The following is a 27,956-nucleotide window of genomic DNA, read 5'->3' as shown; positions in this document are numbered from 1 at the left end:
AGGTTTATAATTTCCATCCAGCTACACACATCAGCGGAATAGGATAAAAGAAATAAAATAGGGAAATATATGCAGTTATTTATGTGTACATAAATTTGCTTCTGGGCAAATGTAAAGAGCAACAACAAGATGGCGATGATAATATGGTTGGCATCTTTACATTACATTACATGTAAGATGCTACATTACATACAAGTTCTACATCTGGAAAACATCCATCAATTTTGAGTGGGTTTGAGCTCCAACACCATTGATACAAACACAATGTCCATCTGCCCTCATCCTGCTGGAGTCACGCACTGCGCTTAATCTAAACCCTGTGCCTCCTTCTCTCATGCAGATGAGCTCATGTTTCTCATAGGTAACGTGTGTCAGCAATGAAGCAAAACAAAAAAATAACAGATTAAAACAAATATGTGACAAGTTTGAAAGGACTGCCGACCGCCGCTTACATCAGGTGAACAGAAACATCACTGAATGCTCGTGTTGCTCTGTGTCTGTTGATTGAATCTGTGGGCTACTGTTTGCCTCCAAGTTGCGGGTATCTAGCGGTGAGAGTGGTGAGGTTGCAGATTGCAACCAACTGAACACCCCTCATCTCGCCCTCCTCTGCTAGAAACGTGGATATATAATTGAAAGCTCCAGTTTAGAGCCAGTGTTTTGTTTGTCCATCCGTAGCTACTGTAGAAACATGGCAGTGCCACACGGCAGACCAGGAGGCAACATGAGCACAGAAGTTCTTAGTTTCACATGACTGTATCGAAAACACAATCTCACAAAGATCATATTCTGTTTTGGCCCTTAATTCTTCTTGAATCCCACACGCGTTCGAGCAGTTTATTCTATTCATGTGTACTTTTAAAAGTACATTCATTCGAGCTCATTTTCTATAATTCTGAAAATGATCAACCCATCTCAGTGTGTTTTAATACAGCTGGCTTTTTCCAGGCTAAATCGACCTGCTGTTTACATGCTGGTGGAGGGGGAGGGGGGGGGAGTAGTACTGAGCTCTTGCCTGAGCAAACGCACAGCTGACACTGTGCCACCACTGAACATTGATGTCGAGGTGCAACTGTGATTTGACACAACAGAAACTACCTGTTGAGTGCAGACGCACACGCACTGAGCGAACTCGCTGTCTTCTTTTCCCACTACATAGAACAACAACGTTTAAGTGAGGAGGCGTAACGCGCAACCGGAGCGCTGAACTCCCAGCCCCGAAAGAGTTAAGCGCTTTTCCCATGTACGGAGCGGCTGGCTGGAGGTTAGTTAGGCGGTTGCGGTGCAGAGCCTGTGAACGCGGCGGCGGCGGCGGCGTTCAGCAGAACAACAAATCCGACTAACTTCACAGCAAAGCTGCCACCACTACACGTCAAAGCGACCATGTCGGAGCGAAGGAGGACCTCAGGATTTGACAACGCTCAGTTTTACTACTGCTGAGCGTGTGTGTGTGTGTGAGAGAGAGTGTGTGCCGGAGAGGGCTGCTTTTCTGCTTGTGTGGATATCGCCTTCATGGACGGGCAACGGGGCTTTTACGAGATGGAGAACCCGACAGAGAACCCCAGCAAGGCTGCGGAATATCTAAAGGAGCTGAATAAGATCATCGAGACCCAGCAGGGGCTGCTGGAGAAGCAGAGGGTCCGGATTGATGAGCTGGAGCTCCAGGTGACGGACCTTTGCAAGGAGAACGCCTGCCTGAAAGATCAGCACCAACGGCACCTGGCCACCTGCAGACTCCAGCAGGGCAACCACTCCACCCTGGGAGCCATCAAGGAGAATGTCATGCAGGAAAAGTAAGTTAGCTGCTGATTTGTGCCACATGGTTTGGCTGTACAGGGCGCTGTCAAAGTTTATGTTTCTCCTTTGTGTCACCAGATTGTTTGTTTGCTCCGCTTCTGGTGAGGTTGATGTGCGGCTATGGCTATCTGTGCCATCTCCGTCAGGTGGAACCACGCAGCCAAATCAAACGTACACTTTTCTCCCACTTTGTCATGGATCAGTTTTTTACTAGTCCGTGTAATTGCTACATTGTCAGGGATCATGTCAGGCTCATACACAGGCTACGCACGCTTTATACGCGTATTGCGTAATATAGAGCCCATTAGGCGCACGGTATAGTGTATGTATCACCATGAATATTATATTCTGGAGAGCACAAACTGTATCAGAGCATCGAGGTGTGAGTGCGGATCATTGGGTGTGACTTTGTTCTTATTATGACAGGAGAGGAAACCAGCTTTCTGTCGTGGCGTTGTCAGTAAACGAGTCTTGGTCCTGCTGGTTGGCTGAAGGCGACGAGTAATCTTGCCGTGAATAATTATGTAGTGTTCAGTTAACGTACACAGCAGTGCTGACTTTGACTTCATTTCTTCACGACCACAGAAGCCTTTTAATTTGAAACGACATAGCTGCTTTGGAGAGTTGCCCAGTTCTACTAGAAGAATTGATCCAGACGTGTTCCATCAAGGCTGCCAAAACATCTAAGTTTAATTGTTTAATAAATGGAGGCATGTAGTAAAGCTGTTATTTCTTGAGTGCATCTAACAGAATATTCAGTCACAGAGATTCCTCACTTTGGTGTTGTGTAGTGTTTTATCCAACACATTCTCCACTTGCCACTGTACATGCATACAGCACTTAACTGATCTCTGATAAACACATTTTAAATCTATTTTTGTTCAAATTGGTTTTAACACACCATTAGCCAGGTAGGATATAATGGGCTCTATGGATAACACCTCAGTGTGTGTGTTATGGTTTATGCAGTTTTATATCACTGTTGACTGATTGAGCACAATAAGTCATTTATGGAACAGTCTCTGGTTCCATTTTTTTTTAATGAGAGAGTTTGCTGCTTTTCCCTCTCTTATGTTGACGCCAGTTGAATCTGTTTGGGTTTAAGGCGGTTGCTTAACCACTTCAAGACGACGCCTTGGAATCTTGGTAATTTTGGTGGGAATTTATCACTATTTTCTGACATTTTAGAACATCTAACGCTCAGAATTAAGACACGTTCAGTTACAGATCCACTCATAAAGGTGCAGGAAGACATACAAAATAAGTGGATGGTAGGGAAATGTACAAGTTGTGAAAAAACAATGTGGCAAAGAAACACAAAACACGACTTATTCTGACAAAGAGGGTCTTTTGCACAACATTTTGCATTATATGAACAATCAAAAATGAAAGGTGACTGCTACCAGAAGAAACACTGAGTACTCTGCTGTACTGGAGTGAGGAAGGAGTCTTATTAGTGTTTTTATACTTTAAAGTCACCTGATGTTGCCCCCCGCCTTTAGCTGGCTTCTTCTTGTTGCTAATTTTGCCCGACTAACTCTAGCAAAAAACAATGTGTTGACAGTTAATTTTATGTCAATCAAGTGTCAGTGCACTAAATTTAATACTGAAGATCTTCTGGAAACTCAGCTGGTAAACTGTTTCTAAGTAACCAGACAGGGACATGTGTTTTTGACTTGCACCGGGAATGAAGCATCATGTAGGGCTGTTCCAGGAACTCAAAGCAGCAGAGGGAGAGATAGTCTCTAGTATGAATCATGTTCCAAAAAGTTGGATCCTACATATCCCATAATGCAGCTGGATAGCATATTAATTAGACTCTCCTAGTCTCCTGAATTGGCACCTGCAACCAGTGGGGAGAATCTCTGTGTTTAAAAAAAAATGGCTCATCCAAAGCTGGGATGATCCTCATGACATCACCGTGACATCATCATGGTTACTCTTTCAAAGTGTTTCCCAGAGTCACAGAATGCATCAAACAGGACAGACTGAGTAGTACTCAACATGATGAGCGAACTGAACTTCATGAGTGCACCATTATAAATGAAAGTGCTTTATCACATTGATATGAAACCCTGTAAAACCCACTGCTGCCATTAAACCGTCCTGCTCATTGCCCACACCATTAAATAGAGAAAGCAGAGGGAGAGTCAGTATGACAAGATCTGGAATGTTTGACAGATTTCTGTCATCTAGCACCAGTGCAATGCTGGTGTCATTATACTGTAGTTTCCTTCACTCCATCCATCCTTGTCCTGCCTCTCTGCCTCTGTGAGTATGAAATTGCAGCAACTCCAGTGGTGAATGATTTCTCTACAGTCTAACAGATAGTTTGATGATCCCAGTGTAAGTTCAGATGACACCGGGTTTGCTGGTGCTGAATATTGAGGTATTTTTGCTTGGCACAGCTGCATCTACAGCATCAAGCTGTTCTTTTTTGTTTGTTTGTTTGTTTGTTTTGTACCGTGTGCAATACTGTAAGGCCTTTTTAACCTATGACATCATTCTCATATTTGCTCACTCATCGTTTGTGCAGAGCTATAAATAGACATCAGTTCAGAACAGAGGATGGGAGCTCGTCTCTCTGGATTTTCCATTATAGTTTGGCCTTTTAACACCTGAATAGCAAAGCACACAGATTTGTGTTTGAATTCTCCTGAAAAGGTTCATTGATGAGGTTCAAAATCAAGGTAATATTTTTTGTACTTAAAAGTACTTCCTCTGCACACACACACAGCTGAGAGGGAGTCCTGTCCCTTGTGTTCTGTCAACAGTTGGGCCACGTCAGCTGTTCTTTTTGCGTTGACCACAGTCAGCATACAGTCCTGGCCTTGACTAGAGGACCAGAGGGGGAGCTCTGTTCCGCCCAGGGCCTCTGAAACACCCACACACACACACACACAATGTACAGTGTTAATCTATCCCCATGTAGCAAGACATGTCACCCTGTTACTCAAGGTAATCAGTGAACTGATTGAGTGAGAAAAGGCCACTTAGAGATTTAAACTAGAAGTAGAGCTTCTGTTTTAAAGAATTTCCTTTTGGGGATAAAAAGGAATTCTGATTCTGATTCTGATTCATAGAGTGGGAGCATGTTGTTTCCACCAAAGTCTTTACTTTATGAGCTGATCCATTGTGGAAGGATCGCTGTTCTGTGTTTACTCTGCTTTATTTGGCTGTTAAAGTTCACAACTCGCACAAACTCACACAGTTCTTATCAAGGTCTGGCTATATGTGTGTGTTGGTAGATATGCGGCCTGGAACAGTGGGGTGTAAAATCTTGAAATTCCTTTGGGCATTTTGTTTGAAAACATGTGCATCTTTACTGTTCAGGACTACTGATCTGTTCTAACGCTAATGCTATAACAGCCACATTTTCTGAAAGTTTCCCTCACAAATGGGAATTAATCAAATATTTGAAAAACATCTCACAGTAAACCTGAGGTTTAGGTAGCGCTAGTCATCTGGGTAACTCACCCTCGTGAACAGGCAACAGCCTAGAAGGTGAGGAGGATAATTTGGCTGTTGGTTTACATCCCCTTAACTTGTTGACTTTGTAAAGTTTTACTCATAAGTGGACCCACCCAAATGCCTTTGAGCAAAGCACTTAATTGTGATATTGCATATTTTACCCATTGTCAACAAATGCCTTGAAAAGATCAAAACCAACAATGAACTGATTTTACTAGCAAGTATTGTGTGTAAATGTATTGTTCTTCCTTTGTGACATCCATTACAGTCTGAAGACTATTAAAAACACATCAGTGAGCCATAAGCCATACTGTTGCATCCATCCATCCATCTTCTTCCGCTTCATCCGGGACCGGGTCGCGGGGGCAGCAGCTTGAGCAGGGATGCCCAGACTTCCCTCTCCCCAGACACTTCCTCCAGCACTTCCAGGTGGACCCCAAGGTGTTCCCAGGCCAGCCGAGTGACATAGTCCCTCCAGCGTGTCCTGGGTCTTCCTCGGGGCCTCCTCCCAATGGGGCACGGGGCAAAATTAATTGGAAAGGAAAACGAAGACTAATGCTCAGATTATTAACCAAAGTTCCTGATGTGAACATCCGTTACAGTAACATGCTGCTTCAATTCCGACTCTCTGTGCTTATTGGTTGTATGTACGCACAGTTTCCCTTCTCAGGGAGGGATTCTTACAGGCGTTTTGGTTTTCTTTACTTTCACTTTCACAACAAATAAAGTGGTTCAGATAATCTGGCTATGAGTTTACCGTATTTGCTCAAATTAAAAACCAATAGTCAAATAAAAGTCAGATGTGGTTGACATCTCAAGGAAATTCAATCGAAAGCAACTGGACTTAGTTATTTGTCTTTGAAGACGTTTCACCTCTCATCCAAGAGGCTTCATCAGTTCATGCTCGCTTGACTAGGCTGGGACTAGTCCCAGCCTTTTCTCTTGGATGAGAGGTGAAACGTCTTCAAAGACAAATAACTAAGTCCAGTTGCTTTCGATTGAATTTCCCTGAGATAACCACGACCTGGATGAATGAGAATATTCACAGGCTTATGTGGTTGACAGAAATAAACTAAGACTGGGGAAAAAACAGGGCTGGGTAACCTGCCAGTGGCTGTCAAATTATGGGCATCCCAACTAAGCATAATGTATACATCCATGGCTTTAGTTTAATAAATTCAGCAATACAATCATGTTATTTTCAACACATTGTAGTTCAGGACCACTCATCTTAACTCTTGTTTTTCAATTTTAGTTGGACAATATGTGTGACAAAGTCTCGGCCAAACTGGTAACGTATGGGCCTAAGAGTGCCACAATATTAAAGAAGCTACATTTCAAGTGTTCTGTAGGAAACTTATAGGAAAGTCACCCACAACATGTTCCCGCAGATGTTTTACTATAAAATCCCTGTTAAGAATGAACAGTTTCTATCCACTGAAACGTCAAAGGGTTCTTGGTTTGAAACAGGTACAGGAAGTGTTCAGTGTGTATTTATAGCATAATGCAATAACATTAACAGGGCAAACAGGAGTGGATAAAAATGATTTTTTTAAACTAAAATATGAGCAGATATACAAACTAAAGCAATTAGTTTTTGCATTTTACTGACTAATCGAATAATTAATCATGTTAATTATCATGAAAACAAGTTAGTTGCAGCCCATACATTTGACAGTTTCTTCTTGTCCCATTAGACACTGTCACAATGTTGCTGTGATCCCACACTGCAACTATTATACATAATAGAAATGATGACCAGGTAAGACCCACACTGTAATAAACTGAAATCAAACTGCTTCATTGTGTCTTCTCTCTGGCCAATAAACAGGAAGCTCCACTTTGTAGAAAAGCATTTTTCCTTTACATTTTTGCCTACTTTTATTTATCCATGTGAGGTATTTCTGAGTACCGTTTTTCTCTGATACCCTATGGCGTATGAAGAATCACTGAGAAGCTTCTTGAAACATATACAGCAAATATTGTGGAGCATTAAAGCCATACTGGATGAAAGGAACTTCTGGTTCTCCATCACATTACCCTCACATACAAACACGGGCAGCTGTGGCCTAGAGGTTGGAGAAGCGGCTTGTGATTGGAAGGTTGCTTGTTTGATTCCCCCACTAGTCGGGCAGAAAAAATTTGAGTGTGGTGGAGTGATAATGTCCCCGCCCCCCATTGGTTGGCTGATGTACCCTTGAGCAAGGCACTTAACCACCTATATGCTCCCTGGGCGCTTGATGCTGCCCACTGCTCCTGTGTGTTTCACTGCATGTTGCATGTGTGTGTGTTTCAATCAATGATGGGTTAAATGCAGAGAAGTAATTTCCCAGCTTGGGATTAATAAAATAACTTAAATTAAATTGAATTAAATAAAATGAACACACTTCTCGCACCAAGTGCCGTCTTCTGGGAATATTTATTTCAGACCTGAACTCAAGGCTTCATCAGTTTATTGTATTTCTTCTTCTTCTTCTTCTTCTTCTTCTTCTTAATAATAATAATAAGAATAATCAACTTTTATTGGCAGTATATGTATTTTTACATACACTGAATTTTACATGTGTGTGTGCAGCACTGCAGGAAATAACCGCTCACTGGTCAGCAGCTCAGAATGTGCAACGAATCAGGAGTCAAAAAGTGAACACTGCCAGAGGACACAGGAAAATTGCTCAGGACTATAACAAAATTTTAACTTTATGAGTAAGCACATATGCTACAGCTGTTGTGGGCGATCTGTGAAATGTGTGCTGTTTTAATGCATTTAAAGCCAAAGCAGAAATGCATTTCACACAGAGAGCACTGTAGGTGTGCAGCCTGAGGGAGGTCTTGACAGGCTGGTGTTTGCATAAAGAAGATGAGAAAAAAATAAACTTTCAAAAGATGAATATATTTTAGAATGAAATATTCCCAGAAGACCTTGGAGGTAAAAGAGATCAGTTACATTATATGATCTGTCAGTGTTAATTCTTTCTCGATATGCAACATTCCTGTATTTTAAAGATCTCATGACTTAACTTACAAGAGAGTAGCAAAAAAAAAAAAAAAAATTAGAAGGTGGACAACCTGGGCATTTATCTCACAATGTGAACAGGCTGATGCTAATGTGAAGTGGTAAACACAAACAACACCAATTTCATGGCTGCATGATATGAAAGCTGAATAACACAGTTAATCTTTTATGTGCATCTCCTTTCATTTTAGATTTTACATTTCAGTTTTCCCCAAACGTATCAAACTTTTCTTATCCTATTGCTTTGCCCCCTGGTGTGAAATCATGATATGAGACTGAAAAGTTAATTAATCCCCAAATTAACTGGAAAAAAAATTTGCCACTCATAATGACTTTACTATGGGTTTTAATGTCAATCTGATACGATTTCCAATTAAAAACATATTCCCTTCTATCTATAATAAGTTTTCATTGATATACAGTGCAGTCTGTAGGTTGCATCACTTTTTAAAAAACCTTGTAGAAGGTAGTAGAAAAGTGATAGTTTCAATGGAGTTCTACATTTTGATGAAGGAAAATATTTGTAACACATGGAAACACTGATGTGAAAGGCCGTGTGCATTAATTAAATGAAGTTTTGCGAACTTTCCCAGTCACATTTTTCTTCATTGAATAATGCAGAATCCATATTAATATTTAAATAAGTTTTGACTTTTTCCTTGAATATTATATCCTTCTGAGAGAGGGCCACTGGCTCCGTGCTGAGTCATGCTTATTGATAATCTTGTGGCAGAGTGCGAGTGTGGAATATTGTTTACTGGAGGAGAACAGTAGGCTACAAATTAGATTTTTTTTTCTTGAGTTCTTGCCAACAAATGGTTGATCTATGAGGCATGAGTTTAAAGGTAAGTTTGAAGAGACATTTCTCATCATATGTGTTTTGTGGAAGTTATGGGCACAACAAACATGCATGAGTGCATCAGAAAACGACAAGTGAAGCTGTTAATGGTGTAGTTTGCGTTAGATTAGATCATTTATTGGTACGTTGCTGTCTTTCAGACAGTGCTTTAAAAACTGAATGACCCCAACTAAGTTAAACTCACGAGGTCGAACAGCAGTCCACCAATCAGAGGGTCAATGGGTTGATCCCTGGCTCCTGCAGTTGACATGTTGAAATGCCCTTGGACGTCATACCGAACCTAAATTTGCTCCCATCCATCTGTGTGTTAGTGTTTGTGTGAATGGTAATTACTCCCGATGAGCAGGTGGCACCTTGGATGGTAGTGTCTGCCATCGAGGTGTGAATAAAGTGATGTGACTAGAAAAACGCAACATAAATATGAATAATTAAGAACTGCACAAAATGGAGCTGTTACTAATGATATCTTTTTCAATCAGCTTCTTGATTACGTGTCAAAAATTGGGAAGCATCCCCGTTCTTGACTGACATGGTGTTTTATTTGATCAGTCCAACACTCAGAGATACCCAGTCAGATACTGTCACAAAAAAGTCAACTTTGAGTAGCTGCATTTAGAGAAAACTTGGAATATGTTTTTTTGCTTCAAAACTAGTTGCAGTTTATTTCTTTGCAGTCCATGTTCGGACTGTAAGGGCTGTTTATGAAGTAAAGTAAGCACCACGCTGTTACATCGCTGTACAACGAGTGTTATTTCAGTGTGTCAGATTTAGGATAAGAAGAAGAAAATGAAAAAGTTCTGGGTTATACTAATACTAGTAAAGGTACTTGGATTTTGGTACCCAGTGGTACCTTTTTTGATACTTTACTCTCTCTGTAATAACAAAAATGTAATTTCAGCTGTAAAAACAAATAAGTCACCGAATGTGTTTGAACATTGTTTAAAAGTAGAAAGCTCTTCAAAAACCTGATAGCAGCTGCTTTTACTGTTGTCACTTTACTCAAACTGGATAACTGGACTGAAATGAAGAAACTGATTGAATATTAGCAAAGTTTTGGACTAAATAAAAAATATAAATAAAAGAAACAAAAGGAGAAGGAACACCAGCATTGCCTGTTGCACTACCATAGCATTTGTATACTGTCGTATTTCCCCATAAATGGTATGCAAATCATGTACTATTGGTTTTATCGTCAGGTTTTAGACATTCTAAAAATCCCTCATACTTTGGTGTACTACTACTGTGTGCTGAGTGTTGAGTGTCAAAGGCAAGTGAAAATACTCATCTAATGTCACATTTCCATGTCTTGTCTCCAACATTAACTCAACAGGGTCTCACATAAAGTTTAGTGGTTCATGCAGGGTTCAGCTCTCCGTGAACGCATGGAGCTCTGGCTGCAGATAAGTAAGCGCTAGCTTTGGCTGCTCAGGGGATTTGGATTTTACCATGCGTATTTCAAATTGCAAATATTGTACAGGTGCTGCCTGCGTCAAGTTCTAAAAAGTGTAACCGTGGCCTTGCAGAGCTTATGCAGTTTCTCTTTTCTCAAAAGTTAAGCCCAGTTATTTTGATTCTATTATTTATTGAGGATGTTTGTTTTCTTACTTTTTTGCTTGCCTTAAACGCACCTAATGTAGGTACTGGTATTCACCCAGGTGGATGACATCAAGCCATGCTTTCCTCGGTGCCTTCTATTTGAGAGCACATGACAACATTTTTTCTCTAGGGTTTTATCAGGTGTGTAAATGGAGGCCATCTATCATTCAGCTGAAGCCATTTCTCTGCCAGCTGCAAGACCTGTCTTTTAGACTCATCCGTTATATCATAGTGGACCTAAATGCTCATTGTGGAACAGCCTGGAATTGCAATTTCATCGAACGCCGTGTCAGTTGTCAGGGCAGCAGGCGTGGGTCTGTGTATGTGGAGATTGTGCTAAGGTTCACAATCATGAAAGTCCAATATGACAGCTGGGGAGTCACTTTCCTCTGCTTCTTGTGTTGTCATTAACATGATAATACACATATGATGAAGTCAGCAAATGACACAACGAATGCGTCAGTTCCTCAGGGTGATGAATGCACGGTTAGGCGCTTTCGCTGTTTTTCTATCGTGTCTTCACTTCTCCCGTGAGGGAAATGAGCTCTTTTGTTTTCCAGTGTTTTGAACTTATGGAGTCAGAGCAGCTGTTATCTTTGGACAGTGGCAACTTTATACATGAACAAGCTGTTTTATGATCATCACTTGGCACTTTTCTCTCCCTTCTGTTGACTCTCTGTCTCACAGCACAGTCACACCTCAGCAGCCACACTGCCAGCGGGCTGCGATGATTGTAGGGCTTCATGATGAATTGCATCACACACACACACACACTTTGTCAATAATTCTGACACTTTTGTATGGACAGGGAGAGCTGCTGCATCTAATCAAGCACTCCTAATTTCTCCTCAAGTTGCAACAACTAAAAATGAGGGCCTCTCAATAATATGCTGTGGCCTCATGCCCACCATGGTACTGACTGAAAATGTAAATTTTAATGAAATAGTATACTTGTCTTTTTTTATTGATTGTAATTTCTTAAAATTGCTGGTCAGTGTAATTGTTCAGAAGTGTTTTCAGTGACAGATTAAAACACATTTGGTGCTCTGGTGAGCAGTACGAATGTGTATTTGGGATTTAGTCAAAATGAACTAAAGTGTGTGAATGAAAGATCATGTCACCCAGAGCAACGGGGCCCATCCACATGTGTTATGTGTTTTTATAGTTTTTGGGCAGCAGTAGAGTTCAATGGTACAGAGGAAGAAGATACAGTACATGAGGGTGAGTATACACACAGAGTACTTGTCTTTACTTGTATCTACTTGTATTTAGTTAATATCAGTTCATTATTTGGTTTAGTCGTTTCATGGGATTTGTTAAGAAGTAGGATACAGAATATTCCCTCAGTTAAACCTTCTAATAAAGATGATTCATTTGTTCCTAATTGATGTAATGCCTTCAGTAACTTGATAACTTTGTGTGGGGAGAAGCTCCGGCCCTTAACACTACTGAAAAGTAAAAGTGAAATGTTCCTGTAGTTCCAGTAACTCATAACAGAGTGACTCATCTTCTCTCTTACTGCAAATCAATTTCAGGAGTCACGTTTTCCGGTTAAACTTCTTACCATGTCGATAATTTAAACTTATAAACTTTTCAGTTTGGAACCCTTCCAGTGTTTAGTTCAAATAGCACGTAAAAAATGAAGTAGAAAGCAGAATTTAAAAGCTGCACCTGATATTTCAGCATGTATGTCACATGCATATTTAAAAACATATAGGCCAGTTTAATAAATGAAAGGGACTCTGTATGGGCAGACATCCGGTATTAAAGGACTCTAGGAAAACATGGTGTAGTGTATGTAGTAATTTGTGCCATTTGCCCCATAAGAACCTCTTCCTGTCCAACACACATAATATGTGAATTTTTGAGTTGGTGATCAAATATTTGCCATCCGTCCCATAGGTTAGAATATCTAAAGGTCAGGTGTGAGTGTAAATGAGCTCTGTGAAGACTGAAGAATACCTGCAGGTCCATGCAGAAACGCTGTTAAATTTCTAACTGAGATGTCATGAGGCTTTCATCTTGACATTTTCGGTCAATGTGTTTTGAGGGTTTTGGTCTAAATGGTGGTTTGATTTTTCTTTTGTCACATACCGTTCTGATTAACCCGCTTGAGCAAAGTTACCATATATCAAAGCCTTTATGTTTTACCAGTGGCTGTCTTTCATGTGATAACTGTCGGCCTGTGTATGGGTAATGTCACAGAAAGTTATCTGGTACTGCCGTTTGAAATGTGGTACACAGAAGGGAGTGTTTTTAAAGTTTGTCGGTTCGCTGTTGTGATGACGCATAACTTCAATAATCTCAATGAAACCCAACAACCCAGGAGAGCTGTTATCTTGTGAAAGCACATGGTGAAATTTTTTTTTTTTTTTTGGAAGTGAAATTTTGACTCTGTGGCCTTGGAACATATTCATTTCTAAGTAACCCATTACCTGCTTGTGAAAAAGTAAAAGCTTTGCAAAATTTTGCTCATTGTAAAAATGTTTCAAATATTTGCAATATCTGCACAGTGTGTGCTTAGGGCCAAAACTATCCTGGAGGCCACAGAGCCAACACGGGTGTACTGACAGCACAGAGGGATGAGTTCCATTTCATTTCACACCATCCAGCACACTGAAAACTAGAGCTGCTCTAGAGGCAAAGATTTTTCCACTCAGCTTATAGTGTGTATCTGTGCCTTTTCTCAGGCTCTAGAAGAGGTCAAGTAAGGGTGGCTGAAATGACACCTGCTCCAGCATCAAACATTAAAAGAACAAAATAAATGTAAGACTAGATATTGACCTTCTCTTTACTACCACTTGAAAGTGTTATGCCTCCTTAGATTCTTGTGTTTGCCTCCATTTTTTAATCATATATTTGCAAAAGCTCTGTTCCAAATTCCAGGATCCTTCAGATACCACAAACAGTCTAGCAAGCTGACATTTTTCAAGGATGCCTGTGTTTATTTTTGGTGTACGTCCTATGTACATGGTTCTTCTTTCCCTCTCCTTTTTGTCTCTTTCTTCTTATTGCCTCATTGCAACCGAGCAGAGCATTATTACCACCAACAGCTGTCTATGCACACAATGCATTGCCGGTCTTTTTAGATATGGTGAATGAGAGCAAAGAGACGGCAGATGGTTCAATATGCATTAAATTGCACTGCAATGATGCACACTCGCCAGCCTTTTCCAAAATATGAGTTCTTTGTGTGCTAGGAAGGAGTCTTGACTAGCCTCTGTTGTTATGGCTGTGACCGGTGGCACAGTGGTGCAGTGGTTAGCACTGTCGCCTCATAGCAAGAGGGTTCCAGGTTCGAATCCCGGTCTGGGCCCTTCTATGTGGAGTTTGCATGTTCTCCCTGTGTGGGTTTTCTCCAGGTATCATGCATGTTAGATTAATTGGCTACTCTAAATTGCCCCTAGGTGTGCCCCTAGGTGTGAGTGTGAGAGTGTGTGGTTGTCTGTCTTTGTGTGTTGGCCCTGCGATTGACTGGCGACCAGTCCAGGGTGAACCCCGCCTCTCGCCCGTAGTCAGCTGGGATAGACTCCAGCTCCTCCGCGACCCTGACGGATAAGCGGTATAGAAAATTTATGGATGGGTGGATGGATGGCTGTGACCTAACCACGTGACTGCAGTACTCCCCACCATCTTCCCCCGTCTACCAGAGGGGGGAAGAGGAGAGACAGACCCTCCAAAGAGAGGTGCCCAGGTACTCAAAAGAAACTCAAGCTCAGCACTGAGGTTCTCCCAGATTGCTGCATTTCTCACCCAGTCATTTACACTGACTGTCTACCCAGAGCAACCTCATCTCCACTGCTTGCCTATGATTTTCTTTTACTCTCTTGATACCTACTCAAAGGTCATGTGCATAGTTGAGGGTTGGAGGAAAGACTGACTGTGAAATCAAGAGCTTTGCTCTTGTTTCAGCCACACTTCAATACTTTGGTCACATACCAGTGGTGCACTGCTGTTAAGACCTACCTGTGTGGTTGTGCACCCAGTCTTTTACTAAAATCCAACTAATGCAGTTCCAGATTACTGTAACAAGATGGTGCATTGTGTATATGAAAGTGCAGTAGTGTTTGTTTAAGCTTTCTTTATTTATCTCAAGGAAATTCAATCGAATGCAACTGGACTTAGTTATTTGTCTTTGAAGACGTTTCACCTCTCATCCAAGAGGCTTCATCCAAGAGGCTTCATCGACTTCGTTAGTCGAAACCAACTTTACCATCCCCAACGACTGTCTCAACGACTGTCGTTTGTCACAATGGAACACTAAACGAGCTTATGACACCACTGGTCATGTGAATGCCTCCACAGAGGTTAAATACCTGGGTCTCCACACCAGCTAGTTGGACTAGTCCCAGCCTAGTCAAGCGAGCATGAACTGATGAAGCCTCTTGGATGAGAGGTGAAACGTCTTCAAAGACAAATAACTAAGTCCAGTTGCATTCGATTGAATTTCCTTGAGATAACCATGACCTGGATGAATGAGAATATTCACAGGCTTCTTTATTTATCTATATTTATTCCTTTTTGATTTTTATTTGTGTGTCTACTGCATCTATTTATTTACATGTGCGTCTACCTGCATATACATCTACATTACTTTTTAAGAAAATTAAATTAAATTCAAAAGAAGGCACACATCTCTGTAGCTGGTATGTCCAAGACTCTGCAAATCACAGCTAAACAATAGCTGGATAAAGTAAAAAGCGCTACAAGTAAGAGGATTTTGGTGTGAACTGAATGAGTTACCTGTAATCAGTTATTAAGCTCATTGCTGCAATTAGACTGTGTGTGTGGAGCTGGATATCATTTGTATCTGTGCTACAAGGCAGATTTGATTGTAATCTTATCCAAATGTTTTGAAGATGTCCTTGGGTTGACTTGGACTCGGCTTTCTGGTGCTGCAGAATGGCTCTGCATGCTGCCGACCCACTCCCTGCCTGTCAGGCCTGTAGTGGGTCAGTAAACCAAATCCCTGTGGGTCCTTGACTTCTGCTCCGGCAGAGGAGACTGCGATGTATCTGCAGGGTGAGGAGGGCTGAGATCTCAGCTCCACTGTCATCCACCCTGGCAAGCCTCTCAGTGGTGTTTGCAATGAAGTTTGTCCTGCCAATATGTTTTCCATTTTCTGTTACAAGGACACTGTTTGATGCTGCTGAAAGGATTTGGTATATTTAGATGGTTTTTTAATAATGCATGTGCTATGTAAGGCCATTAGAAATATCAGCAGTCTTTAAAGGTTCTATATGTCACTTCATTCAAACTCGAGGGATACAAAATAAAACTCAAAAAGGGATGACTTCATTCTCTGCTCAGGGCACCGTTAATACATGTATATGTATTTCACATATAGAACCATGAAAGCAGTGGCGGGGCCTTCTCTGCTGGCCTAAACACTATCAGAAGCACTGACCTACATTTACAACCTAAATTCTAATATTTGTTCCATGAAATTGTATTAATTTATTCCCAACAGTTTATTCTCCTCATTTCGTTTCTCTCGTCTGCACCGCTTCCAATATGTGTATGTGGATGTTCGATTTTTGTCCAATCAGATTTCAGCCTCTATGTGTTGCCATGTCTAATCTGCCCAGGGCCTTCAGGATCAGTAGTGCTGGCCCACGCAATTTAGAATATATTAGCCATTAACCTTTTCTTTAACCAATCAGATTTCAGAATCCTCACTGTGACGCTTGCCAGGTCTCAGCTAGCTGGCTCTGTGAAGCGTCAGCATTCTTCCTTCCTCTGATTGGTCGGTCAGAGCAAAAGTCACAGCCAAGTGTGACTAACACGTTCTGAACTGCTCCAGATGATGTACATGGCACAGTTGTGGTTGTAGTGTAGAGGTCTGGAGTTGTCTTAACTGTGTTTCTTGTTGTATTAATAATGTTAATTATCCTAAACACGTGAAATTCCTCTCTCTCTAAAGCCACGTCTTGTCACATTGCGTTTTTGGATGGTATTGATGTTTTTTATGATTGTGACGTGATAGTGGTTGCATTAAGAGGTGGACTAAGTCAGGTATGTCCTCACTGAAGGCCCAGGTACCAAATGCACGACCCGCCACTACATTAAAGGAGATAATAGTAATAAATGGAAAGAAAGTTGAACTGGGAGTGGGTGAGTGCTGTTTTACTGAGTCAAATTTAAATTCTCTGTCAGGGATAATGTGCCGATAATACAAGATGACTTTTTCCGCCTGTCCCAAAATTCATTAGTGTTCCAAATCACATTTTCTGTAATGATCCTATTTTTCACCTTTGTAGAAAAACACAACCTCCTTTGTAATGTAAAGATCGATGTTCACAGGTCTCCCCTCAATTTGAAAAATGTAGTCATAGATCATATGGTAAAAATAGTAGATTAGAGAGTAGATTTCCTTGTCCTACCTTGTCATTTATTTGGCACAATCAGTCACTGTCAGTTTTTCCTCGCCTTACCTTTTTTCCAGTTTGAGGTCCCACGCACTTGCTTTAAATGTGACTGACTCAGGAGATTCATGGGAAATGGAGACAAATTCTGTTTAGTTTAAGGGCACTAACTAAAGTTAAATAGACTAACTTGACACTTCTGCAACTAATTGACAGTAGATTACTTCAACTGACATGACATCAGTAATGAGGTAGTTTGGTAGAAATTGTTCTAAATCTGTGCCTAGATGTTACCAGCTAATCAAAGTGCTGTGCTCTGCAGTGCTTTTTCAGATTTGTGTGAGCTTCGAATCCACATGACCATGGTAAGTAATGTATTTGAATATTCCATTAATGCCCTGTCATTGTCCAAACCCCAATTTACATGTCTTTGTATGACTGTGTCCTCCAAATGTGTGTGTATCCAGGCATTATTTTTGTCTCCTGGGATCTATGACACTAAATCCATTATGAGTCATTGTAGGGCCTCAAGATGCAGCATGTGGTAGTTGGGCTAATAGGAACAGCTTCACTGCAGACTAATTAGGGAGAAAACTGACCTGCTCTTGCCCCACATGAAGGTAATAGCCATCCATACTACAGGCAGCCAGCTGACCATTTCAAACACTCTCTGCAAGTCCAAGGACTCTCTTATTGATTAAAGGTCCCTGGATTGTCTTTTTCTCTCACAAGACAGTCCAATCTGCCTCTTAACGACTTTCACCTCAGAATTATCTGGAATAGATCAAGCACTATCTATTTTTTTTTTTTTTTAACAAAGTCACGCCACGTGGGAAGCCATTTATAGCTCTTTCCAAAATTTCCTCAGTCAAATGCTAAATAGCAACTGTCATTATAAAGCTTGTTTTCATCCTCAAAAGAGTTATAATTGGCATCTTCTAATGCAGTCAGTGATGAAGACTTTATTATTGCAAACATCTGCAGTTTGAACTTCACCTATTTGCTTGCTTCCGCCGTTCTGTCTTTGCCAGCTGCATCCTTACCTCCACGAGCTTCAAAAGCCCAGATTTCTTTTCCAGTGTCTTTGTAGGTGAAGAGATCTTGAATGTGTTCTCTGGATAATGAATGCCATGTAGGCATTGGCGACATGCTCCTCACAGTTTTCTGTAACAGATGAACCCTACTGTTTTTTTCACTGGCTGCCAGATCGCTGTGACTCATCCCCTCCTTGCTGTTGGGCCTCCTCACTCCCAATTAAAACTCAGTGATGAAAAGCGGTGGTTAATACCTGTATCTATAATGGTTGCACTTTACTTTCCATACTGACATGGATGCACGTCCCACTGTGGAGCCTTTTTTAAGCCATCGATTCCAGCTTGTGAGATATGGGAAGAATACTGTAATGCCTAGACTCAAACATTGTCTCTGGCAGCAGATATGAACATTCCCCTTGATCTTTCTCCACCCATCTGCAGACTCTTGGTACCCGACCGTTGATCCCTTTTCAGTCCCAGCTGTTACGTGGTTTTAGTCTTGTGTTCACAGTCAGAAGAAGTGAGGACATAGCACTTAGTAAACACAAAGAACACAGGCCTATGTGTATCTCCAGTTTCCTGGCAATACCCAGCCCTAACCAAGTCCCAATCTAAATATAAAAATCAAACAGAGAAACCTTGGGGACAAAGATAACTAAAAAGTGAGCAATGATTATTTTTATCCATTTTTCTGTCTACATTTTCCAAACTTGTATAAGTATTGGAGCATAAGTAAAGAGTAAATGCTTACCTATAGGTGCAAGACTGAATTCTCTTGTGTTTTGACCTGTCTCAGGCTCCCACCTCAGCTGGTTAATTTCAGCTTGCAGGGATGAGCTACACTAGTGACAGCCTCTTAAGCTAAAGGTCAAGGAGTCATAAGATCAAAGCCTGTCCTTGGAGATTGTCCAATGATGAGTCTGAACCCTGGACTAGTGGAAACCAGCTAAAAGCTAACCTCCCAACATTCTGGTCATTTCCCAGGCTGATGTAGATCTCCTTTGAGCTGTGTTCACTGTGCTATCAGGGGAGATGTGGAGGGCTGGAATAGTTAATACACTATTTTGCTTGTTCTCTCTCTGCTTGTTGAAAAATGAGTACAGATATTGTTCTGTGGTGATGGCATGAAAACCTTCAACAATTATTTGAAGGTGAGTCAGGTCCGTTCTCTGCTCCCTTGCATCTGTTTAGTGGCTAATACTATAACCATATGACACTGATGCACTGATTATATAACAGTGCATTTTGTCACAAAATGATGAACCACCACATGAAAGCAGCACACTAAAGGCCCTGCTTGCCTGCTCAGATAGTATGACAGTAGAGAAAAGCTTCTCATCAGAAGGTTGGACTGACTGTCACATCCAATTTCTAAGGGGATCTGTAGAGTCACTGATAATTCTTTGTGGGTTTTCTCACTACAAATGACCCCTTTCGCATTTTTCCATTATTTAGTATTTGGTCTGGTGTTAGCAATACACTTTTGGTGCAGCTCCATGTAAATGCCATTTAGCTGTCACTGATTCCATCACTTGGTGTAGTGTTTGTGATGGTAAATAACTTCAAATAAGGTCAAATTGCAACAGAGAGGCTTGTGTTAAAAAATAAACTGTGAAGACATCGGTTTTGTGACTGTTGCTGCTCAGTCACTGCATAAAAATCACTGTGCAGAGCTTCCATATCTTTTATATTACCGCCAGCCCCAGACTGCGGAAGGATATACATGTGCTTGACACTGCAGAGGAAATGAAACAACACTAAGGCACTTCCTATGATCTCTTGGCATGTGCTGACGTCAGGTTGAAGAGGCATGTTATTCAATACCCGGCCTTTCTGCTGACCTTTGTTCACAGATGTGCGGCCCAGCTATTGTAGCTGGTGTGATCCCTGTGGCTTTAATTCCAAAAGGTTCCCATGCCACGCAACAGACGGTCTGCCTCGGCCACTCTGAACTGCAATGAACTTATAAGTCCAGGCCGCTGCTCTAGATTTAGGGACTTGCTGTCAGAGGGAAGGGATTATGGCAGCACCTACGGCTACAGTTACATAAGACTGTATTGTCGTTGTAATGCCAAGAACAGCTCAGAAATGACAGTTTGCTTTTTTATTACTCTTACATTTATATACTTGCATAGAGTATGCTTTTACTTTGTGTGAATGGCACACCAATATTTATTCAGGTCCATTCCCATAATAATAAGGCAAGACGCAGATCTACAGTCAGCTGATATAACTCATAATGACTGTTCTCTGGCATTTGATTGATGAGCATGTGGCAGGAAAATATAGATAACTTTGGTAGGAGAAAATCTTAAGCCAACTGTTCAAATGTTGAAACAGTGCAGACAGTCGGCTGTCTTATGTAGGCACAAAGATAAGAGCAAGACCATGACTTCTGTCTAGAGTGTGGTTTGGACCTGGTTTGGCTATTCAAGCTGCTGTATGATGGTAGGATGTCAAATCTTTGAAAACTGAGTCCATCACAATGAACAGCTCCACTCCTATGTCTGCCTCACTCCCAGCAACTAGCAAGGAACCACTGACAGATTTTACGGCCTGTTGGATTTCCACACTTCGAAATGAAAAATATAGAGGACTATTTTGATAGACCGTCCTGCTCATCTTTGGCTCTTCCAGTTCACTCACATCATTTCTACATTTTAAATGCTGCATAAATAAGCTACTGCATCTACAACCACACAAACCTTGTTTTTTGAACTTTTCATTAACCTCGTGGCATTTTCACCCTGCTTTGTTTCTTAATTGTGATAGGGGGACACCAGTATTTATTCCTGTGACATTGACCTTTTCCTACTTTTATCTAATCCCGGGTGAACACAGTATGGTTGCAATACTTCAATCTGCCAGAGCAGCCATGAGCTGAATCAAAGCACTGCTTGGGTAATGATCTCTGGGCTCCGCTCTGAGGCTGCTGTGCTTTTCCTCTGCTCCACTCTCTTCGCCGCAGGCTTTGTGTGTGTGTGTGTGTGTGTGTGTGTGTGTGTGTGTGTGTCACAGATAGAAAGGGAGAAAGCGCACGTGTAGCACATATACACTGAACCAGCTGCCCCCTGCCTGTGATTGATAATGTGCCTCATTATTTGTGCCATTTCATCTGAGGCTTCCAGGGAAAGCTTCAAGCTGGGACTGTCTGTCTGCTTGGAATACCTGCTAATGACGGTGCACAGTGCCCCTCCCCCGATGCTGGCCACACACAGCAGTCAGTGCACCAGTGAGCACAACCCTGGCACATAAATACACACATTCATATGAACACACACTTACACGGAATCACTCTATGTGTGTTTCCCATGGTCAGTACAATTTTCAAAATCTCAATTTCCTGCTAACAATTGAATGATTGTATATTATTTAGAGAATGGTGAGCAACTAAACAAAATTCAGAGAAAACTAACTGTACAGACGGCATTAGGTCTGCAGACCTGTTTGCTCTGGACTCAATAGCTATCTACATAACAAGTCCTCCAAATTAAATGACATAATATGTCTATTTGTAACTGTCCTCAAGATGGACTCTTCTTTAGGATGTCATTTGTCAGAGTCACTCTTGAAAAGCATGTGTCTGTGATGCACGATGCTGTGTTGTTTGTGATCATAGTCACATTAATATGCATGCATTTAAGGTTGTGAAACAAGCACGGTTATGGTAAAAGAAAGTCATCTTTATTAACAATAGGACAATATTAAGGTGCGGTGTTGACCCGTTCTCCTCCGTTCACAGATAATGTTTCTCCATGTCAATGTCGCACTTCTTTTGCCAGTGTCGTAATTACTATAAAACACCACTGGCCACACAGTGCTTTTATGGTTATCTCTTTCAAAGATGTGCTTCTGTATGGCCGTGGCAACCTGCTAAGTCCCAGACAACCCTGTCTGCAGCTACAGCAGGACAGCTATTTTCAATAAGAAAGCTACTACATGCTCAGCACCAAAGAGCAGACAGACAGTTAGCAACCAGCTGCAGAACATTGTGGTGCATTTAGCAGCTACAGAGACAGAAATTGCGGAGTTGGTATTTGAATGAATTTTTGGCCAGAAAAACAATGTAAGCAAATCTTGCACTCTCTTTCAGGTTCTTTACCTATAAAAAAAATTAAAATCAAGTAACACAGCTTTAAGAACTGGTATTTGCATTATTTGCTGCTTACTCCCACGTTGTGTGTAAAGTTACAGGTTTCAGCAGCAATCCTCCCACAGGATGTATTGAGACAAAATCTCATTTAAATCCTACAGTATGGAGGTCTCTGTTCCTTCTTTGTGTCTGTTTGTGAGTCTGTGACACAAAAACGTTAGAGAACCTCAGTATGCCGTCAAGTTCAATATTGTAGTACATGTGCATCACCAGAGTCGGCTGGGTTCAAGCAGAAGGCAGGAAATGGCCGAGGAAGTGAGGTCACAGCTGCGGCGTGACTCTGGAAGGGGGTCTGAATGACAGGAAGAGAGAGAAGATGGAGATAAAGCAACAGGAAGAGACTGCTTTGAAAATCCTGCCTCAACTCTGACTCGTGTCACCCACATGGGTAGGCAGGAGGAGGGAGACAAGGGTCTCTGAATGGCATTCTCCAAAGAAATCAGAGCCTTCATCCATTATTAAAGAGACCTCTGGTTTCTAATAACAGGGCTATATTTACTGGAGGTCTGCGAGCTGCAGGACGCATAACCAGACACCCTGATAGTATACTGAAGAGATGTAGCTGTGAAATAGAAATCTGGTTTGGAAATGTTTTGGATTGTGTAAATGAGTGTTTTGCAACTTTTCAGTATTCAAAATTCCTTCATGTCTGATTTTTCTCCTTGATGTTTAGGGCTCACCGGAATGCTTTCAAAGTTTCTCAGTTACCATGGTAATCAATGTCCAAATGGTGGTTTGTTTTTTTTTCCCCACAGAGAAAACACAGACAGAAAGACATTGAGTTGGCTGTGCTGAATAAAGGGTAAACGACTGATAAAGAGTGAGAAATGTGACTATTGATTAGTCTCAAAAAGCGCACTCATAAAAGCCTGTGATGAACACATAGAACAGTATCCACAAATGGAAAACCATCTTTTACAAAAATATTTTAAAAAAAGTGAAATGTCAGTTGAATAGTTTCACGTGATTGACTCTTTCCGCAGACTTTCCACGTGAAATTTAGATTTTCACATACGTTCACGTGTGCCCGGCTTTTTTCCCCACATAGAGTGAGACTTTCAGCTCCACATGCACAAATGTGGTTCAGTGAGCACAGGGCCGTGACGAGCGTGAACCTGTCGCTCCCTACATGCATGCTACAGCTCGACGCTCACCTATAAGCTTCAATTTGGAGGCGGGGTTGAAAAGACCTGGTGAGTCCCATTCAGTCTTCATCTCTCATTAGACTCATAATTACAGTAATGGCAAAGTGTAAATAATGACTGTAAGTTTTAAGTAAGAGGGACAGCTTAGCTTGTTTCTCTGCCCACACCCCTGCTGAAGCTTTGACTATTTACAGGAAATTGTCACTGAAGCTTCAAAGCTCCAAAAATGGTATTTGACATAGCCCTATTGACATTTATTGTTCATATTATCTTGTATCTGTTTTGGCGCATATTGTAAAAATTCCCTCAGGTTGATGTGTTGCGTGAGCTCAGCTAGAAAACATAATTTCTGATAAATTAATGTGCACTGAAACATCTCTTACTCCTATGTTGTTACATTTCTGGCATCATATTTATGTATTCATGTATAAATCCTTTTAAAAAATAGTTTTATCTATTCTGAGAACTGCAGCGCTGGATTTGAATGCTGATAAAGTCAGGGCTAACAAGTGAACTTGAAGGGGTGGAGGCATCACTCCTGTTTGGATCAGTTTAGGTTCCACAGTTCTACTTTGCTCCTCCCTCAGGTCCATAATTGCATTCCTCTGAACGCCAATAAGCAGGACACTACTGATCACATCCATGTTATCCGCTGCTGCCAGATATCAAAGTTTCTGTGTTGTTATATTATCTCCCAAATGCCCCAAAAATGAGCTCAGAGCCCTGGATCAGTTGAGTGTTGCTTTTGATGGGCAGTTGGAAAGGAAGTGGAAGTGAGACTTCCATGATGGCGACGACTGCCAAAAACAACTCACAGGGGTTTTCAGTGCTCTGCTATTGCCAAAAGCTGTGTTTGTAGGCCAGTGATTGACAATTAAAATAATTAAGAAGTGTTAACTGTACATATCTTTGTTATTTTTGCATTAAATATCACACATATATAAAATATCTTGATGATTGGATTAAAACATTAGGTTCAAAATGTACTGGATTCCAAATGTTATAATTCTGCTAAAAATAAAATTATAAGACATGACTGACTCATGTTCATCTTCAGGCATGTAAGCAGCATAATTAAGACTCTTGTCATAAACCTAAATGTCTTTCATTCTGTGTGTACCACCTGAGTACAGGTGTTGTTCATGTGGTGTGCAGCTCGATTTTCCTTGTTCAATACACAGCCTAGGTGATGACAGGAGGAACCTTATTCATATTATTCTGCCACTATTCTACTGCTTGTTGTATACAGCTGGATGGACAGTTAATTCAGGATTTGCTTTACATTTGTCATATCTGTCATGCCAGACCAGGTACTGCTGTGGTGAGTTGAGTGAGTGAGTTTTATTCCTAAATAAATCCTAAACTTTTTATTTGTGGCAAATATGTGATAATGATAGATGCCAAAAGGATCAGGGAAACAGTACAGTACAGAGACAATAGTCCTATACTGGCTTGGTATGCATGATGATCCACTGGGTTATGTACTTTGGTAAAACATTATACTAGTTCTAACCATGAAGAGCCTCCCTATATGAAAGGTTAAGTAGGCAAAGTAAGAAATCAAACACAAATGTAAACTAATGTTAGCACATTTTATATAGATATCATAGTGTAGCTGACAATACTGAGCCAGTTAGTTGACTTTATGTCCTGTATTTCTAGCGTTACACTCTTTTTTTTTTTTTTACAATTCAGCATCATCTCATTATGCCAAATTCTAACTTGAATTTTCTTAGCAAGAAGACAAATTGTTAATTTAATACACTAAGAAGTTTTTCTGACGCATTCTTACTTGGTTTTTTATGACCATAGATCATGGTGGTTGATGTCAGCTAACATTAACAAACTTTAAATTCATAGGGTAGCTTTAAGCATTTTTTTGTGCTAAGTCTTAAAATTATTCTGTTTGCTTTCTCTTTGACATGTAGGCTGGTTTCATTGTTGAGTAAAACAAGATAGGTGCCCATTTTAATGCCTTACTATAAATAAAACAAGGCCAGTTTGGTGCCATGCTTTGTCGGATCCTATAATTACCATACTATATTATATGTTTTTCAATTAGTTTCACTTTTGATGTTGTTAAAATGACTGTGTTGTTTTGTAAAATATGAATTAATTTAAAGAAGCTGTATTCTCTACATCCTCATTTGAACATTCTTATTTTTATGTCTACAAATAACACAGAGTAGACATGAAGTCGGAAAGCTTTGTTGCATAGTTAGTGTGATTGTAAACACGGAGGATCCCAGACTATTTGCTTTGCCTCTGCACATTGACATCAGGGCGTTGAGTATTAAGTACTGCAGCGCTTGCTTTTGTAAACTTGAAACAGTTTCCTTCCTGGGACACAATCTTTTTACATTTTAGAAAAGTCCAAACATGCAAAGTACAGCTTCATTTTCATTCTGACACAACAATCTATAAGCAGCCAACATCAGCTACTACACTGACCTTTTGAACTTCGTAACTTCTTTTGCTCTTGTTAGCAATAGCGTGTCTCTGAACAAAACCCTGTTGCTCCCGGTTGCACAGGGGATGTTACCTCTTCAGTCAAAGGTTTTTCTCTCTGGCTTCAGTGAAGAGGATAAACATGTTGGAAGTCATCTTTCCATTTGCCTTTCACTCCTTCCACCATCTGCCACTGGCAGAAACACTGACAGCTTTAGCTCCATCTGCACTGGCACAACAGCAGACCATCATACTGGTTTTGTGCTGTAAAGCAATCCAGCAGACTTCCAGCCAAATTCGACATGGTGAAACACCAAAGTAAAAATGCAGAGCACGGCTAAGAGTCTGCCAGGCCCTCTCTCAGTGGTCGTCCCATTTGTTTCTGCTAATCATACTAATTTCTCCAAATGATTTATTGATTTGGAAATGTTCCACATATCCCTCTTTAAATAGTTTGTCTGAACTATTGTTCTCTTTAAAAAGGCTGAATTGATTCCATACTGCCATTGAACCTTTCTCTAATGTGCTGAATTAGATTTTTGTATGTGGCACAATCATATGCAATAGCTAGGTACTGCACAAATGTAATACCCCACTGTTGGCTGGTCCAATTAGTTAATGGATATTCCCAGGTGTATAGAAATCGTGTATTTACTTCACTCTCTATTTGTGCTGGAAACATGCTGATTGCACAAATATAATAAATTCTAATCTGATTTGAAGTGCACTGCAGTGTGTTAGGACTGTCATAGTCTTCAGTCAAATGATCCTAGAATGTTGCCTGGCATGTGCATAATAGCCACTAAATATTCTCTCAGATGAACATTTCTGTTGTGAATAATTGCTGCTGACACATGCAGTGGGGGAAAAGAAACATGCACATTGTGATGCACGGCAAAAAAATGTCAACAACAAAATTCAGTGGCTGCAAACATCACTGCTCTCTGCCAGCGTCACTGGCCTCTTGGTACAAAGCACCTTAAAATAGACCCAGAAGATAACTGATGTCTTGTGTGCATTCATTTCAGTGAAGCTGCTGCCATTACACTGGCAGACTGATGTTGATATGTTTGATGCTGTCATCTGTGGGCTACAGCGATGATAGATTTAGATCACCCATCCTCTTTTATAAATCTGTGTTCTTTAATGTGGCAGCCGTTAGCAGCGCACATCTTTTTTCTTTCATGTGGTTCTGACTTCCCCATGGTCACAGATGTAATGAGGAATAATATCTGTGCAGTATGCTGGCACATATTAAATACTCTCCTAAGGGCTTGAAGGCATTAGTGTTCACACCTCAAATCATGGTCTCAATATGCTGTAGAAATTCTGCCACAGGCTTTTATTATACCGCAGAAACTGAAAATGCTATATGCATTAATATAATTCTATTAAATGAATTATCACCTCCCACTGTGCTCACAGTACAACATGATAGCTTGTCCTTCACCTTGTCATGCTGATCAATGCGGGAGTGCACCTAAATTATATTTGGTAATATGAGGAGTGACCTGAACATCAAAAAACATCATAGTGTTTGGGCATTAGAAAACTCATTGATGTTATTTTACTGTATGCTTTAGATTTTTGGACCGCTTGTTCCTGAAATGTAGGGACATTGTTTCAAAAAGTCACCGAGTCTGACATTGTTCAGCTGTTTGTCACTGAGCATTGCATTCCTGTAACACTGTTAGCCTCACAATGGACATCTAAAATATATATATTATCGTCAATGCAACTTGACAGACACAAGTGTGTGTTAGGCTTGTAGCAGCTAATATAGCCTGGATGGAGCCTCAAGCAGATGAGCAGTGGGATACAGAAGTCTGGCCAGCTCCCTTTTCAAGTCCACAGTCCCAGATTTTTTTCATTTGCAAATTTGCAGTTTTCAGGTTCAACTGATGCTGACACGAGTGACATCACTTGAGGCCATGTATCAAACTTCACATAGGCCTGTATCCCTCTCAGACCATAAAGGGCTTTATACAAGTTAAACCTATAAACAGACTTTGACGTGCTAAAATTGGTGAAAGCTGAAAGTCATGCAGCCTGGGTTTTAAACAATGTGCTCTAGT

General features: G+C 40.8%; 1 protein-coding gene across 3 annotated transcripts in view; it reads left to right on the top strand.

Annotated features, from left to right (window-relative positions):
• Positions 1-999: 999 nt before the first annotated feature.
• The window catches only part of iqsec1b (IQ motif and Sec7 domain ArfGEF 1b), a 171,515-nt gene continuing 144,558 nt past the window's right edge, over positions 1,000-27,956 (top strand). For all 3 annotated transcript variants that reach the window (XM_046381610.1, XM_046381601.1, XM_046381630.1), the window contains exon 1: positions 1,000-1,793. In XM_046381610.1, coding sequence (XP_046237566.1) covers positions 1,513-1,793 — 281 coding nt within the window. In that variant the 5' untranslated portion in view covers positions 1,000-1,512. The remainder of the gene's footprint in view (positions 1,794-27,956) is intronic.

This window comes from Scatophagus argus, chromosome 3 (genome assembly GCF_020382885.2).
Source record: "Scatophagus argus isolate fScaArg1 chromosome 3, fScaArg1.pri, whole genome shotgun sequence".
Lineage (NCBI taxonomy): Eukaryota > Metazoa > Chordata > Actinopteri > Scatophagidae > Scatophagus > Scatophagus argus.
Note: the sequence above shows the minus strand (reverse complement) of the source record. Positions and strands in the feature narration are given on the sequence as shown.